This window comes from Xiphias gladius, chromosome 22 (assembly GCF_016859285.1).
Source record: "Xiphias gladius isolate SHS-SW01 ecotype Sanya breed wild chromosome 22, ASM1685928v1, whole genome shotgun sequence".
In the NCBI taxonomy this organism is placed as follows: domain Eukaryota; kingdom Metazoa; phylum Chordata; class Actinopteri; order Istiophoriformes; family Xiphiidae; genus Xiphias; species Xiphias gladius.
This window is the reverse complement of record NC_053421.1, coordinates 1658146-1676710: the sequence shown is the minus strand read 5'-3', so window position 1 is coordinate 1676710 and position 18565 is coordinate 1658146. Positions and strand designations below refer to the sequence as shown.

The 18565-nt window shown below is 39.4% G+C and overlaps 1 protein-coding gene across 2 annotated transcripts; it reads left to right on the top strand.

Moving 5' to 3' along the window:
• The first annotated feature begins 378 nt into the window (after positions 1-378).
• pomgnt2 (protein O-linked mannose N-acetylglucosaminyltransferase 2 (beta 1,4-)) lies at positions 379-17040 on the top strand. 2 transcript variants are annotated; one of them, XM_040118386.1, is made up of 4 exons: positions 379-411; positions 629-727; positions 838-928; positions 13407-17040. In XM_040118386.1, exon 4 carries the CDS (start codon positions 13495-13497, stop codon positions 15301-15303), a length of 1809 nt encoding a protein of 602 aa, XP_039974320.1. In that variant the 5' UTR covers positions 379-411; positions 629-727; positions 838-928; positions 13407-13494; the 3' UTR covers positions 15304-17040. The 2 variants fall into 2 exon arrangements, with proteins under 2 accessions (XP_039974320.1, XP_039974321.1); XM_040118387.1 differs by lacking the exons at positions 379-411; positions 838-928 and having other exon boundaries at positions 420-727.
• The last annotated feature ends 1525 nt before the right edge of the window (positions 17041-18565 follow it).

Below are 18565 nucleotides of genomic sequence, written 5' to 3'. Positions count from 1 at the left end.
TCTTGTAATACAGTAAATTATGTACTATGTACTACTACTGTATTTTTTTCTCATCTCATATCAGTAACATTAAAATGTTGACATTAATGCATCAGTAATAATAATCTCCTAATATATAATAATACAGTACGTTATACATTGCTGGATAGTTATTAAAACACTGCATGGTGAGTAGGCTTTTATACTTTAGGAACATTTTGTTGTTAATGTTTACATACTCTTACTTAAGTAGAACTGTAATAGACTGGTTTTACATTGGGTTATTGCCTTTTCTTATGTAAACAATCTGAAGAAGTCTGCCACGAACGTCAGACAAACAAGCACAAGATGCAAGAATTATCAATTGCGCAAGTGACAATAAGAGAGGTCGAGTGTCATCGCGAGATCCGAGCGCGGGATTTTCCCTCGACGGTAGGTGGAGACTGGACACAGCAGAGTGGTGTCGGTTTCTAGGCAGCTCCTCACTCTCTGCCTTTCTGAGAGCCAGGCTAGCTTGTAAATACCGAAAAACCCAGGCTGTATTTTGGAGGATCTAATGACTGAACACGCCGATGTTTTCACTGATAGTCCCAGCCTCCGCCGACATTCCTCCTCTCATTTCCACCCCATGTCTTGTGTTACTGTTCAGGATCGTCTCTGGAACATACTGAGGCACTAAAGCTGCCTAAATGAGCTAACGTCTCAACTGTCTTCAAAGACGAAAGCAACATTTCCACTGAGACCTAAGGTAAGAATGAGTATGAAGTGAATATTTTATTTGCTTATTCGGCACAGAATATTGTTCTTGTATGGATCAAATTCTTTGAGCCTGACTGTCACAGGGCTTTGCCTTTGCAGATGTTGGTATATCGCAGAAAAGAGTGAGTCCAGCGGCTTCCACTTGAGAGAGAAGCTACCAGCTGATACATAGTTGAAGACATTTTTATAGGTTTGTGTTTAAATTTTGCAAACCTAGCCTGGAAAATGAATTTATAGATGTAGGTTTCTCTGATTTTATTTTTAAATTTGTATTAATATTGTATTGCTGCTGAACAATCATCAAACCCATGTTCAAAAATACTTAATAGTTATTTTCTGGGGTGTTCAATGAATGAATTATTTGTTGTCAGAAGAGCATTTTTAGGAAGAACCTCATATTCCAGTGTCAAAATTTATATTTAAATGAATATAAATAGATTATTTTAATTAATATTATTATAGCTTAACACATTCTAAACAACCTTAGACATGCAATGTGTTTTTGCACTATAGGTGTAGACAGTGATAAGGTGGTCAGTAATAGGGTGGGTAAAAGCTGACCTCCAGTCAGTGATCATCTAAGGCAAACATAATTGATATGAACAACAAAGGTTTTCTTTGATAAGAGAAATAATTCCCCATTTATGTAGCCATTTGTAATATTCTTTTCATCAATTTGATAATAGTAACTACCATGTAGTCTTTGGATCTCTGTCTTAACCAATGTTGTTAACAGGGCCAGTGTCAGTGCTGGTAACGTTAGATGAGAGCTGTGACGCACAAAACTATCACTAAGATTAAACGTCCTTTTCTGAGAATAACTAATAATAAAAAATGTTGATGCACAATGAATAATGTTGGATTACCATTTCTTATTTAATGAGATATTTGGGATTTTTGTGGTAATACATACCAATCCATTACCATGGTAGCGTTAAAAACATCGATGCTTTGAGGCATCCGGGTCAACCCTAGTAGTAATAATCAAAACAAAAAACAACACAATACTACAATTTAATTTAGTGATCTTCAGGATATGCACAAGAGAAGACCAACTGATATCCAAAGTATACACTTCCACCGGATTTGGAAAAAAGGACATCGTTGCATCGTTCAAACTCTTAACGTAGACTCTATTTCTTCAAAGCTTTTAATTTCTCAACATTGCCTTAGTAAAATTGTAGAACATTTTTTTGCAGAATGTCTGTTTGTAGGAAAAGATAGTGTGTTTGATACTTTAATATATATAGTTTGGTTCAAGGTACCAACTTCATATTTTGTGCATTTACTAATTAAAACATGCTCTTTCCAGTGGTAGGATTGTTTCAGGGTAGACTTTGTCTTACATAGACAATATAGGTGTGCATAATAGTTTTTTTTAAATACAGTTATCATCTAGCCATAACTTGACAAATATGAAACTGTATGCCAACCATTTTAGAAGTTAAAGACATCTAGTAGTGTAGAACAATCCCAGAAAATTTCAAGCATGTAGTGTGAATAGTTTAAAAGTAATGATTATGCATGGAACTATGCAATTTTTTTTAGCAACACTCGTTTATTATGGCCACGACCCCTTTTTGAAAGCCTCCATATCTCAGAAACTAAAGAAGATACAAGCTGGAAATTTTGCACACTAGTTGTTGGGTACAATTACATTATGTACATAAAGTATGAAGCAAATCTAAGATGGTCAGTCTGGAAAATTTCCTAAAACCTGTTGGTTTGACATTGAATTACAGGTTTATAGGTTTACCTGTCTCTACTAGCACCTTCTTGTCTGTTCCACAATAATGACACCAGTGCTATGAAAATGAAAATACTGTATTACTGCCTGCATGATATTTATAGTCCATCAGCTCCTAGATGAGATGTTATTTTATGTCCCTGGAGTTTATCATATTCTTCAGTTTGTTCCCTGACTCATATAAGATAAATAATTATGGCAAACACACCAAAAGCTCCTGAAATTAGAATATTTCAGTTAAGATGAATATGGTTTGTTTTAATCCTCCTGTTATCCAAATGTGGGTTTCGACCCCAGAATTGAAAAATACATGCTTTACAGGCTGTTGCATAGTCATCCAAGGCAAATTATCATCTGTACCTAGATTTGGATTGGCTGCACTGGCTGTCAGTTCAGGGTGTATATTAGCTGAAATTTACTGTGAAATCCCATTACACCTGGATTACATCATCACATGCGATTTGACTTCATTTGTCGATTTCCTTTGTTTTCCCTGCCCTCCTTCATGTCAGAAATGAGTCTAGATGTTCAACAGGGTCATGTGTTACAGACCTGGAGCACTCCTCATTACACTATCACTTTGTTCTGCATTTCTGCTCCTATCTTTGGGAATAATTCAGGTCCATTCTTTGCAACTTTTTACAAAAATGAAACGCTGACAAGTGCAGGAAAAAAGGAGTTTGGATCACCCTCTGTGAGTACTCTTGCATTTTCAAGGGAAAATATGCTTTCAGTCTCGTGTCTGAAATAACTGATATTCATGTATTTCCACATTATCTTATTATTACGGTAAATCTAAAAACATACTTTTTAAGGCCCTTTTATGCTTGTTTTGGTGATCATAGCTCAAGAGGCTTGTGGAAGAGCTGACGTGCATACGCATCAAATCTCCAGTCTTGTGTGTCAGACAAATGCAAGACAAGATTTCTGGCACAGTGACCTCAATACGGAACTAAAAAAGGTGCATCCGATAACTGGCTGTTGTTATTCTAGGCTAAACTGCAACAGATGACTTTTTGTTTTACTTTCCGAGTTGAAATTGATTTCCAGCCACACGTTTTCCTGGGTTTTCCCTCAATTTTGGTAGGTAAATGTAGCACTCTCTGGTGCACAAATGTGCAAACACTTGACTCTACCCTTAAAGTAGTTTAGGCTCAAGCAAATCTCAATCTGTTGTTTTTCAAAGAAATTCAAAATCTTTCTATGTTAATTTAATTATCTGATTTTCACAAAGCTGTTATGAATTAAGTAGGTTATAATTTGGAGTCTTTTTGATTGCAGACACTTAATGTTGTAAAAACAGAATTGCACATGTTCACTGTATGTGTCAACATTCACTTTGGAATATATCCGCTCTTAAGGTAGTTATGTACCAGAGGACACGCTACAAGAATTTATGGCCCTGCCATCATCTCCTATAGAGATTTGAACAGGATGAAAATCCTTCCAAATTCTCAGGTTCCCCAAGTTTCCAAAATGGATGGTGTCAGCATCTTTAGAGCTTGAACACTTGCAAATATCTTCAAGTGTACAACCAGCCTTTGCATTCTATTTCTGTCCCTTTCTGGAATATTGCCTGTTGTCCTGAAGCAATGCTGAAGTTCTGTGCTGTGGTGTTTTTAAAGGATTTCCTCACTTTGTTCCTCTTTGTCTGTCACTTCCACACATTCTGTAGATTGTCCATATCAGCCTCAGTTTCTCTTGTGCCCCTTGGGAGAAGAGACGGCACAGCGTAGAGTACAGTCTTGGTCTTTTATCTGCTGTATTTCAGAGGGCATAGTGCGTCACTGTTACTGAATGATAGAGAGAAGGAAAAAAATGTTATTTAGTAGCAGGATATCATTCAGGCAAGTAATCAGTCTCTGTTTAGAATAGTCAAGTAGTCCGACATGTGACGTGTCTAACAAGGGACTTGGGGCATTTTCTGACACTCACCGCCAGTCATTATGAAGCAGCCAGCCTATTATTCACCACTGGACTGAATGGCATTGCACTGCATTTATGTAACAGAGCAATGTGTGTGTGTGTGTGTGTGTGTGTGTGTGTGTGTGTGTGTGTGTGTGTGTGTGTGTGTGTGTGTGTGTGTGTGTGTGTGTGTGTGCACTTGAACTTCTATTTTTGTGAGGAACAGTTTGAGTTATATACCTAACAAAGCAAGGAAATTTTGGGAAAGTGAGGACATTTTGGCTGGTCCTCACACCTTCAAAGGGCTGTTTGAGGGTCAAGACTTGGTTTTAGGGTTCAGATTAGAATTAGGTTTAGGTTAGGGTTAGTGTAAAGGTTTGGGTTAGGCATTTAGTTATGGTTAAGGTTAGGGTAAGGGGCTAGGGAAGGCATTATGTCAATGAGTGTCCTCACAAAGACAGAACTACAAGTATGTGTGCGTGTGTGTATATGCCTGTCTGTCCAAACATGTTTGAGAAAGGGATGCAAAGTGAGAGAAAGGGTATGAGACTTGTCTTTGTACAGCCAGATAATGGCTGCTGGGCCATTAATTCTCTATAGAGCGACACTGAGCTCCGAGCAGCTTGATCCAACCTGACAGGCCACATTTGGTCCAGGAATAAAGATGACAACGAAAAGGATGCATCATCCCGGCCAGAAGAGATCGGCAATCAAGTGGCCAAAGGGAGAGAAAAGCAGGTAGAGGGAGGAAGGAAAAAGACTAGAGATACAGTCTATTTTCTTCTTTTTTATTTCCTCTTTTGAAAAGGCATGTCAGGGCTCTCTGAGGTGATTTAAAAGAGGAAGAAATGTAGAGAACGAGGGAAGGTTAACTCAAATATGGGGGATGGTTCCACACTGGGGAACAAATAAGCAGCTTCAGCACAGGGCTACTGCCACCACTCCTCTCCCTCATCCCCCTTAGCTTTGGCTTTCTAGGATTCTCATTAAAATGCATTAGACTCTCCAGGCTGCCCCGCACCGCCTTCCACCACATCATCGGCCTGCTTATCATTTCCAGAGCAAAAAGATATGCTAACCAGTAACACTGAGGAAGCCAGAGATTCAGTGTCAGCCTTGAGGCAACACTGAGAGAGCGGTGACTGACTGGAGTTTACGAGGTGGCATGGTCTTCTTGTACCAATTTTATGTAGAATGATGAGGAACAAAATGTTCCAGGAGACACGACAGTTACAGATAAGTGGGCTTACTCCTGAAGTCCAAGGGAAGGCACACAATTGGCTGTTATACATGCACAGCTAAATTATGACTCTAAAGGTCCTGCATCCACTGCTCAGTGATGCTGGTGTTCTGTATTTTGAATGGGCATCAGGTGTTTCGCTTGATAGGGAATTTGTACTGCAGAAAAAGGTAATGGTTAGCATATGATAGAGTAAATGTAGCAAGATGGCGAAATCCTACTGGCAGCCTGTTGCAGCAGTTTCTTGTGCTGCTGTTATGCCTACTTTCCCCCCAGGGGTCAATAAGTCTTGTCTAGTCTGATCTTTTCTTTTGGCCAAGACCAGATAATCAAACTCTGAACATAATATTGCACCATTCCCTTTGATTTAACCATTGTCTGCTGGAGTATCCACAGAAGAGGCATGGTTTGCAGACAGTTATCAGACAGGTGTCAGTGGTAAAAGTATGTCTCTTCAATAAACTGTGTGAACTTATTGTGCTGTTAGCCACAGAGCTAATTAGTTTTCTAACTGACCGTTACAGTTAGCTATCTTGGAGAGCTCTTGTGACTGACTAGTGCAAGCATGTTCCCAGTTTGTTAACCACTAACCCTGCGAGTATTCATTACGTCACCAAGCTTCTGCCACTTCTCGTTTTTTAGCTGTGTGTGTGTCAACACTCATAAGCTAGAAATTAGCTGCTCAGTAACAATCATTGTGTACATAAGTGTAACTGAGCTTAGTTAGACTCCACTGTTACTGGCTAGTTAAGCAACCTCTTGACTAGATAAGGACAGAGTAAATGTATGTATACAGTTGGCTTGCCACGGGCAGCGCACAGCACATTCGGGCACATCTCTCATGAACTGGCAATGCAATAACATGAAAATATGTACCTGGATAAGGACAGAATATATTGTATTTACTGGTCATACATACAGTTGGCTCACTACGGGCAGCTCAAACACAGCGCACAACAGAACAATAAATTATTGGCCAGTCACTGTCCACACACAGGGAAACATATGCCTAATATATATTACATTATTTCATTAGCCGTGTTTCCATCAACATATTTTTTTTTGTACTTTGAAATATCCCATCAGAAAAGATTGATGGAAATGGCAAAATACAAAATAAGTTCCGCAATTGCTCAAAAAAAGTTTTTACGCTCACTTGAGGTAGTTTTTGCCTTTTTCAGAAAAGAGTTAATGCGCTTAACTTAAATGTTCGCTACGTCAGAACTTATAACCTATAACTCACATGACTGATCAGCTGTTTTTTATGTTACTGATAGAGAAGAAGAAGAAGAAGAAGCTGTTTTTTGGTGTCTTCTTGCCCTATTGAAAAAAAAAAAGCCCCGAAGCCCTCTCTCCATTTTTTCTCTTGTAGATGGCCAAGGCGACTGGTTTTGTTTCATCTTCTTGGCAAACAACTTGTTTTGTTGCCGGTTTGTGACTTCTACTTCTTCCACTCAGTTACTTACAGCCATATGTAACTTAGCCTATACCGCCACCTTCTGAAGACACTACACAACCAACTTACTCAAAACCAGTTAATGGAAATGCAACCTATTCACACTTTCTTTTTTCTTTTTTGCAACATTTCAAAAGTTTGCTTTAAATTTTTTTAACATTTATTTTGAAACACAGCTATTGTAACAGTAAGTTACAACATTACAGGAATATTAAAACACGAGATTCAGTCAAACCCATCTCTTACTGACAAATATCCAGAATGAAAACAAAAACATCCACAACTACATGCAGGATGTAAAAGAAACAAGATCTCTATCATCATCTCAATAATTCTGTTAATAGGTACCTGTACCTAACTAAGCTCATGACGTCTTCATCCTTAGCTGCTATAGCACTGTTCACAGCAGTGTCAGCTGTGCCTTGATTGTCAGTGGATGAAAGGGAAACAGGCGATTTATCGGCAACTGCTAAGCTGTTCACACAGTCACCACAACCACCACTTGTCGTCATAACCATTTCACTGCAAGGGTTAGGCTGGGATGGGTTGTGAGACAAAGGTGGAGGCAGGCAGATGACCAGCCTGTGTCTGAGACAAAGTGATGCTGGCAGCAAGAGATAAGACAGGAGCTAGGTCAGGCTGTTTACTAACCACATCATCCTCAGGCTGATCAACATCCTCCGGGCTTGTCTTGCTGGGTGTTTCAGATGGAAGAATAGACACCTACACTCTAGTCCTTTACTCTGCAGAGTCCACAGAGACATCAGCAACTGCCTTCTACTCACTGTTGTTTCATGGACTGTGACAGTTGCATGCAAATGTGAGAAATGTCAGAGTTTCAGGCCATCTTTGCTTGGCTCCTGGGCCGGGGTTGTATCATGTTGCCCAATGTCATATTCATCCTCTCACAGGACCCATTTCCCATTGGATGATAGGGCATTGTACGTGACTTTTGGGCACCTGCCACACTCAGCACCTCAGCAATCAATAGTGCTCTAGAATATGCCTTCTTGTCAGAATGCAGTAATTGGGTAAAGCCATACAGTTAAATACATGAGTATTTGGACAGTCGCACAATTTTTGTAATTTTGCCTCTGTACACCACCACAATGGATTTGAAATTAAGCCATCAAGGTGTGACTGAAGTGTAGACGTTCAGCTTTAATTCAAGAGATTTAACAAAAATATTGCATTAACTGATACAGTCATTCGTTTGCTCCCATGAGGAGTTCTCTGACAAATTGGAGGAAGTGTCAGATTGAGAGACCTGGACACAGAATCAGTGGGTAATTAACAGTGTACATACTCAGAAATAGAATATACTGTAGATATGAGACCATTCCCCAGTGTTAGCATAGCTCAAGAGACAGATCTCTGTGATTATATCTGGAACTGCTGTGACCTTTTCTGAATTTGAAAATTTTAATTTGTGGGCAGTGTCTTGGCTCACTCCTTCACACTGCTGACAAGATAAAAAAGCCACTCATCTTCAAGTCCAGTTTAAATTACTACACATACACACAAACAGACATACAGACATCAGATTAAGGAAATTGCTCTCATGTATTAGGCTTCCTTTAGCCTGATTTTAACTAGAATGTTCTAAATAACTCAACCAGAATCAGAGAACATCCTGAAGTGTCCAGGTCTCTGTTTGCAGCCTATAACTTGGTGATGCAAATTAGGACACTTTCTGCATGATGTGGTGTCTTGCTGTAGCTTTGACATTTCAAAGCTTTCACTGTCTTGGCTCAGGCAAACTGCAGAGGGCATTTACATGCGTCCCTGTGGGAACCAGTGTTCAGTGAGAGGGATTATGCAGCAACACTGCTGGCACTGTGCGCGTTGTGTTGCCCTTGTCCTTGTAGACTGAAGGAGCATGTGGGATGCCTGCTTTAAGTTAGCCTATCAGGCTCCTCTTCACACTTGATTTCACTTTATTTGGTCTGCTACGTCAGCATCAAGGCGATGCTACAACATATGGTGTCTATGGGGCTTTGATTCACATCCGCTGTGCTTCTCCATGGCATTTTGTCATGGGAAATACTATAGCATTTAGCTTTCTTTCTTGGTTTATTATGCAGAAAGTGATTTTTGAAGGAAGTGAAAACAAATCTTTTCTTGGTAGTCTTCAAGACCCACATTGCTTTCTCTATTTGGTTTAGCTGATTTATTTACATATAAACAATGGGTTTTCTATTGTTTCTGCTGTTTGTATTTGCTTCTTGTCCAAATTCACTTTCTTCCTCTTGATCTAATGGCTTATCCGACAACACATGCTTTCTTACTTATCAATATTGTAGGTTACCAATAAAGCCATATTGTGTGTCCTACCTGACTCAAGGTAGTTTTCCCAGTAAGATTAACAGTTAAGTGGTGCCAAGGGCACTGAACGTTAGTGTATACATATAGTGTAAAATGACACAGTCAGGTGCATGCAGCTCTGTCCCTGGTCTCTCTATACCCATCAGGCAAATTAGTTTTTTGTTTTATTTTTGTCCAATTGTTTTTTGCCTCCACGTCTCTTGACTTTTCCTACAGTTGTTTTCAAATCTTGAAAGCATGACCAGGTGTGTAGAGCTGCAACGATGAGTCAGTCACCAGAAAAATTAATTGGGAACTATTTTGATAATTGATTGATCATTGAAGTCTTTTTTTTTTTTTTTTTATAGCAAACATGACAGAAACTCTGTTTCCATCTTCTCAAATCTGAGGATTTGCTGACTCTCTCCACTATATCATAGTAAACTAAATATCATCACATTTAAGGACTTTACTTTAGACTGGAAAAATGAAAGGGACATTTCATACAAATATAAGTAATAATAATACTATTGCAAACATTAACTTCCATTATATGTTGAGTTTGTTATTTTAAATGTAATTACTAAAAGATATAATGCACAGTGTAAATGTACAGAGATTAACTTTATATTTTTTGGCTAATCTTTACAAATTGTTCCTCTAAAGTAGGGACATCCACTTACATTAACAGTGTAGTTATTGCAAAACAGTGAGCTACAGGTCTTTTTTCACAGTAGGCATTATTTTCATAGTGTCTTAGTAAGGTGTTGGGCAACCATGTGCCGCCAGAACAGCTTCAATGGTCCATTGATTCTAAAAGTTTCTGGATCTCTGCTGGAGGGATGAAAACCGTGTTATGTTGATGGTGGTAGAGAGCAATGTCTAACCCAATAGTCCAAAATCTATCATAGGTGTCAAGTTTGGGTTTAGATCTGGTGACTGTGAAGGCCATAGTATATGATTCACTCAATCATCATTTTCATACTCATCAAACCATTTAGTGGCCCCTCCTGCCCTATGGATGGGGGCACTGTCATCCTGTTTCTCCCTCATTTTTAAGATTTTTCCTGTAATTTGTCAACCATCTCTAGGAAAAACACAGGTGTTACTTATTAATGATTACTATGTGATTAAGCCATGCCAGTGTAACAGTGAGCCAGCATATAATACCAGCACCCTGAAACTGAAGCAGCTAAATGGAATTCAGCTATCTTTCATTTGATTATTTACTCCTACTGTGACATGTAAAAATGTCTTCTAAGGCGGTGGTAGTAGCCATTCCAACTGGTAGGCTTCTGCTTACTCTTTCTAGTCTGCTCTGCTCTCGATGAAGGCAGTTCAAGTTTTATTTAATGACTAAAAAGGTGTAAGGCAAAATGTTACACAGTCAAAACCAATAAATCAACCAGTTCCCTCTCCTGGGATTATATTAGTATAGTACAGCTCAACATGTTTACTGATATTCTTCTGGCATCTCTTCCCAGGTGTTTTGCATCAATGGCCAATGAGTCAGATCTGTGTGACACCAGTGCTGATCGTCCTGTGTCTTAAGACATGCTCTCTAAACTACCAAACTTTCGTCAAGGTCAGAAACTTTGGTCGGCTGTCCGCAGTGTAAACAGTTCCACAGCCAGATTTACCACATGGCTGCTGTCAAAAGATCTATTATAAACTGTAGCTTTTTAAAATATTATTGTAGTAGTATTTTTATTCCTTTTTTTTCCTTCTTGCTCTCCATTCATTGTAGAATCGAAAAAAACAATGCTGCCTTTCTTGTTGTCAGCATTCAAGACAAAGCCATCTTGTCTGAACTTTATTGGAATTGTCAATGGACAAAACTGACCAGGGGCTTCGTTCTTACCTTCAGTGAGCTCCACATCGTGGCCAATCGACTAACCTGTACAGTGTGAGCAGAGAAGCTGCAGATTCTGGTCATGCAGGAAGGCCAATTAAAACGTACAGTGTGAGGTAACACGTTGTAAAGGATTAATAAAAATCACACTGTGTCTGCCCAGCTTATATGACTGACCCAACAGTTAGCTGCAGGAAAATCTTTGCCAGCCTCAGCTTTTTCACTAAGTTGCATTCTCTTTCTTGGAGACAAACTTGTTCTTGCAGGCTTTGTCGTCCATTATTTCTTTGTGAAATTCTTGCAACCCAATGCTACCTGTTTCATAATCTTAAAAACCTACTAAAGTATGTATACAGTTAGGTTAGTGTCTTAGAAAAGAGAAATCTTAATCTATTTTCTTTTTTAAAAGCTTTTCATCTAAAAAAATACTTTTTTTTATTCCTTCTTTCATCACCCGAAACATTATCGATCATCCAAGAAAGTTTACCTAATGGACAAAAAAAGTATTTATCTCTAAGTTGAATGTAAAGCACATAAAGTGTCTGGCAGGGTCATCTCTATATTTTAACATGCAACTGAGGCTGGTTAGTGAATCTGTTAAATTTGAGTCATAACAAACCTGGGCACATTTACTAGTTCTGGGCCTACATAACAAACTTCTTGAATCTACATACCACAGTCAATGAAGGCTGCAGGTTTGGTTAACCTAGAACTGGAGAGAATTTCATATTCGAGATCTGAAATGCTGGATTCATTAACTGTAACAAATATTGACTAAAGTATGTTTTAATCACAAAGAAGCAATAAATAGTTGCATGTTTCTAAGACATTCGTTGTTCAGCATTAAAATTTATTATCTTTTTATATTTTAAGATTGTGTATATCCAGTTCACATCATCTTCCTTCTCTTGAGCAGCTGTACATTGCTGCATTTTGAACTGTCCACATTGCCCATGTGGATTTACTGAGTTTTATCACAAATGGTGACCCTGCTGCCACTGACATATTGTACTTGCCAGGATTTCAAAAATAGCCCAGACACTCTGCTTGTCTCTAGCAGAACAGAGTCAGTAGCCAGAAAACAGCTAGGGAGCAAAAAAGCAAAAGTGCAAATCATGTAAGAGACTAACTAGGAATAGAATAATAAAGTCTTTAAGATAAAGAGGAGTATTATGAAAAAGTTAGAGGAGTAATAAAAATATAATGAGATATGGAGTATTGCTGTCCCACGAGAGAGTCAGAGATAAAGAAAAAAGCAAGAGTTTATCCACATTTTTAGTCCAGGCATGGCTAAGCATGTTGTTCATGTCTACTTGTATGAATTTGTGTAGTGTCAGTGTGTGTGTGTGTTCGCCTAGACTCCTGTCTGGCTTTAGTTTGACCTGATTTTAATTTCTGCCACAGAGTTAGTTTTAGAGAAGGAAAGAATCGCTCTTTAAATCCAATTTTGTCACATACTGGATTTTATATCAAAGCACTGACCTTTTTTTTTTTTTTTTTTTTAGAGGGAGAAATTAAAATAGCGAATAATTCATTCATGTGGAAACCTTTGTTTTGAGTTAGTTAAGCTAGCCCTCGGATGGTATTTAGCATGCTAGTTGCCTCGTGTTTGCAGGCGGTTGCTGGCTGTTAGCCATTGGTTTGATTTAGAGTCTCTCAATGATTCACTTGTTCTCTCAGTATGCAGATGAGTGGAGTTGAGAGCAATAATCTTGTTCTTTTCTCTGTGCCTTCTCAGAGTGTAATTTGTCTTGATATATCCAGAGAGGGTGACAGGATGTAAGGTTACGAAAATGTGTAATTTGTTCGCCATGGTAAACAACCGCTGTTCCCAAAGGTGAGAGCTGAAACCTGTTTTGATGAATCACTGGATTGGTTTGCTTACATAAAGAGCACTGCAGCATTATACTGTAGGTGTAACTATTGTTTTGTTAATTATATTAGTGCTCTTTTGTCTTTCCTGGTAATCTGGTAATTACCTTAAGTAATAAGGACTGTTTTGTTTTTTATGTTGGCTTTATGATTAGTTTGCTCTTTAACTTGTGTCCTCTCTTCTTTCCCCTTCCTTGCTTTCTCCTTATCTACCCTGTCCTTTCCTCCCCCTTTTCCCCTGTTGCCACCTCTGCTCCACCCTTTTCTCGTCTTCTCCTGTCCTATTCCTAAGTCGTTGCCTGGCAGCAGATGTCTCGTAGTTTCCCTCAGAGCTCAGAGGCCAGTTGGAGTCAGGAGGTGGGTCCTCAGGAGCAGCAGTGATGCGGGCTTCAGTGGCAGGCTGCAGGATGAGCGTAGGCGCTCTTCTTAATGGGCTGCTGGTCTCTGTGGTAGCAGCTCTACTTTGGAAGTATTCCAAACTGAGTGAGCATGCTGCCCTGCTGGAGGAAGAGCTGCACATGACACAGCAGTCCCAGGAGCTCTCACGGGCCCGCATCGATTACCATGTTGCCCTGCAGGCTCTTCAGAAACATGGCACCCGCATGGTCTGCACTGGCAAGATGCACACTGACCGCATCTGCCGCTTCGACTACCTCTGCTACTGCTCTGAGGCAGAGGAGTTTGTGTTCTTCCACTCCAATTCCTCTGTCATGTTGCCTAGTCTGGGTTCTAGGCGGTTCCAACCTGCCCTGCTGGACTTGTCATCAGTAGAGGATCACAATACCCAATACTTCAACTTTTTAGAGCTCCCAGCTGCGGCTTTAAAGTTTATGCCCAAGCCTGTGTTCGTACCAGATATGACACTGATCCTAAACAGGTTTAATCCTGATAACCTAATGCATGTATTCCACGATGACCTACTCCCAGTCTTCTATACCATGAAACAGTATTCAGACTTGGATGATGAGGCTCGTCTGGTGTTCATGGAGGGCTGGGGGGAAGGCCCACACTTTGACCTCTACCAACTTCTCAGCAGCAAGCAGCCACTACTCAAAGAACAGCTTAGAAACTTTGGCAAATTAATGTGTTTTACCAAATCTTACGTTGGCTTGTCCAAGATGACCACCTGGTACCAGTATGGGTTTGTCCAGCCGCAGGGGCCTAAAGCCAACATTTTGGTCTCAGGGAATGAGATTCGGCAGTTTGCCAGGGCTCTGATGGAGAAAATGAACATTACCAGAGTGGAGGAGGCTGAGAAGGATGGAGGGAGTGCTGAAGATGAGAAGGAGAAAGAGAAGTATGATGATTACATTGTTGTTTTCAGTCGTTCAACAACAAGGCTGATACTTAACGAAGCAGAGCTTATCATGGTGTTGGCCCAGGAGTTCCAGATGAGAGTGGTCACACTATCCCTGGAGGAACAGTCTTTCCCTAGTATCGTCCAGGTGATCAGTGGTGCTTCCATGTTAGTCAGCATGCACGGAGCTCAGCTTATCACCTCACTCTTCCTCCCCAGAGGAGCTGCTGTGGTGGAACTGTTCCCCTTTGCTGTGAACCCAGAGCAGTACACACCATATAAAACCCTTGCCTCCCTTCCAGGCATGGACCTTCATTATATCTCCTGGAGGAACACTAAGGAGGAAAACACGATCACTCACCCAGACAGACCCTGGGAACAAGGAGGCATTGCTCACTTGGAGAAGGAGGAGCAGGAGCGAATACTGGCCAGTAAGGACGTCCCTCGGCACCTGTGCTGCCGCAACCCAGAGTGGCTTTTCCGGATCTACCAGGACACTTTGGTGGACATCCCTTCTTTCCTGGAAGTCATCAAAGAGGGCATGAAGACCAAGCCCAGCTTGAAGAAGTCAAAACCGGCCAGCACTGTCCACCCAGGCCGAGTCAGAGAACCCAAATGTCAGACCTCAGTACAAACCAATAATGAGGCTAAACTCACAGTCTCCTGGCAGATCCCGTGGAATCTGAAATACCTGAAGGTAAGAGAGGTGAAGTATGAGGTGTGGATCCAGGAGCAAGGAGAGAACACCTACATGCCTTATATCCTTCCCCAGCAGAACTATACTTTTTCAGATAACATTAAGCCCTTCACCACCTACCTGGTGTGGGTCAGGTGTATCTTCAACAAGAACCTCTTGGGTCCATTTGCAGACGTTCTTATGTGTAAGACCTAGTACAAACACCTTGCCAGTTTGTTGCAGTGCATTTTCACACAAGAGGTGAGTCATGCTTGTTCCAGACAATCAAATTAGATCAGTGGACTGCTTGAGATCAGTGGACTGCAGCAGTTTGTCCAGTGGAAGTTTGGAATATGTCATATGGCTTGTTTTTACAAACCTAAAAGAGGTTGTTGAACTCTTAACAGAGGTGTTTCCTTGCTCATCATAAAGACCATAGTGACTTCTGGATGAACTGCAAAAGATATGAACCACAGGGTCAGAACTCAATGGCAACAATTGTTAATGAAAGGAAAGTAAACCATGTCTCTTGTAATGGTACCAGAATTTAGATCAGCAGATTTATTTATGTGCAAAATAATATATAACATGTTTTGTTTTTTTTAGAATTAGTCAAAACATGGGTTCTTTACCTTTTACAGTATGCAATGTAGCTTTTCTGTGGAGAGCATTTTAGGGTAGCAAGATTTTTTTATGTTTTTTGACTTGTCCAATGTCTACTATGTGTGTGATACCCATGTGGCTTGGTTTTCCTACCTGTTGTTTAATCACATACACCATTATTTGTAGAAACTAGCCAATACCAAAGCAATTTTTCCCACATTAGTTCAGCTAGTCATCATTCATGCCATATTAATGTCTCATGTTATGAATCTCTCATATATACAGTTTGAAACACTGTCTCTAAAACAATGTGAAGGATTTGTGTAAAAGAAGTGTCAAGCAAGAGTTTTCATGAATGCTACTCTAATCAATGTTTTTGATCCTGAGAGCAAAGAATTATGAAATTTCAGAATACTTAATGGAATATTTTGATGAAGGATGTGATGAAAGATGCTGCTCTTTCACAGCAATATCTTTAAATTATTTCCTTATGTGTTATAACTGCATAAATGAATATTTTTCTCTAATTGGCAATAAATACAAGTGTAATAATTGTAATTTTATGTGGCGAGTTAAATCTATTACACCACACTTTAATTAGTATAAGGCAGTCCTTCCTGTAAGCAACAATATGCTGCTGGACAGTTGGACTTTACTGCTTCGTATAAAGTATTTTCATCAAGATAACAAGGTATGTTGCAGCGTAGGATTCCACTGCCTTGTGTAAAACTCTCCTAACTAAGATATAATTCCCAGCGATGTGTGCTTACTTTCCTCAAATATTTCCTCGCTGTTAAGAAAAATTCTACTGTTGAATTTAGATCAAAACAATAGACATCCGAAGCTGGCTTTTAAAGTTGTTGTTGTTGTGTCACATGCAAATGAAGTGCTGCAAAAGTGTATTTAACTTTTAGACACACGAATTGGAGGTGTTAGTATGTGGTAGTAGAAATGTAGCCAGAGATTGTTTATGGAATGTCACAAGTACAATACACTGCCACCCATATATTGTGTTATATTGTGCCATTGTTAAGATCTATGACCTCTCCTCTAAACATTACAATAACCTCTTTGTAAAGTATTGGAATTTGCAATATATCCCTATATTTCAGTTTTTCACTTCACTGATTTTTTTTTTTCTAAAGTTCTCAGATGCAGTTCTGTTTGTCAATGCAAATTTAAGAGATTATTTTGAGCCGTTCTGCGTGCAGGATGTGATTGTTTGGATATGCATTGTTTGTATTGTTGGTAAGATTTCTGGGTTCCCCTTTCCTAGCTCAGTGGAGACATCACACTGTATGTGCTGAGTGAAAGAAGAGTGTACAATGCTCTGTTTTCTAAATTAGCAATAGTTAGTTCCTTTTTTCAAATTGAATAAAGAAGATTATTTCTTATGTATCTGTGTTTAAGCAGTTTTTTTTTCATATGTTAAGGATTTGAGAAATAAAAGAGAAAAAAAAAGAAACAGATAATTAATTGAATAAACTATTGAAATGACCTTTTATCTTGGCACCAGCTGTCTCTGAAAAGGCAGAAAATTTCTCTACCACTGTATTTTAGTAGATTTTTTTTCTTTTTTGTGGTTTGCATTTCCTTGCTTGGAAAAGGTTGGATTAATGTTAGTCTAAGGTTCCTTTTTAAAATGGCAGCCCAAAGGAAAACTGTCCAGGATCTTTACAACTATGGTGTTTTGAAATTTTACAACTGAGCTTAAAAGAATAGTTTGACATCGTGGAAATACACATTCACTTTTGAGAGTTAGATGAGAAGATTTATATTCTCATGTCTCTATTAAATATGACACTACAACCAGCAGCTGGTTAACCTAGCCTAACTTAGCATAAAGACTGGATACAGGGGTAAACAATTCACTTTAATTCAATTCAGTTTTATTTATATAGCACCTAATCATAACAGAACTTATCTCAGGGCAGTTTTCATATACAGCAGGTCTAGACCGGACTCTTTATAGTTATATTTACAGAGACCCAACATTCCCCTATGAGCAAGCACTTGGCAACAGCGCCAAGGAAAAACTCCCTTTTAACAGGTAGAAACCTTGAACAGAACCCAGCTCATGGTGGGCAGCCGTCTGCCTCTACCAGTTGGGTTGAGAGAGAGAGAGAGAGAGTGAGAAGGGGGGGAAATTGGACATTAGACGTATAACATAAAGATGTGTAACAAAAAAAAAAATAATAAAATAAAAAAATATAATAATATATAATAATCATAGTATTGAGTGGGTGTGTTGAGTTGAATGATGGGGGATGGGGTAGTGTTTTTTCAGTCAGAGATTGAGACTCTCCAGCAAAATAAAAAAAAAAACCCCAGAAAGTGACAGGAAGAGAGAGGAGAGAGACGAGAAAGCACAAAACTACGAGAGAGAGAAGACGTCAAGTTAGTAATGAGCATTGATGCCATATGAATGTGTGCAGATGGAGAGGAAGAGGAGCAGAGAGGAGCTCAGTGCATCATGGGAAGTCACCCGGCAGTCTAAGTCTATAGCAGCAACAAACAACTAGCCTGGTTCTGTCCTAAAGTAATAAAATCTTCCCACCATTACCTCTAAAGCTCACTAATTAATGTTGTAACTTTTTGGTTATTTCATCCAAAAATCGAAGTGTGAAAACGTCAAGTTTTGGTTTTACGACATCTTATGTCTCCACTTATTCATGGCAGAGTTACATTTGAAAAGAAGTGGTTGGTATGATATGTTTTCTGACAACGTCGCATATCAAATGTGTTTATTGCAGTCCTGAAAGGCAACACTCGGAGGCAGGGTGGGGGGAGAGTATTGTTTAAATATGTAGATAACACATCTTCACAGTCTCTCCTGGAAGACAGTCATAGTGTTGCACTGTGTTGTTCACATGAA

Excerpts from the sequence above, each read along its gene's own strand:
- pomgnt2 (XM_040118386.1), top strand. The coding sequence starts at position 13,495 with ATGCGGGCTTCAGTGGCAGGCTGCAGGATGAGCGTAGGCGCTCTTCTT.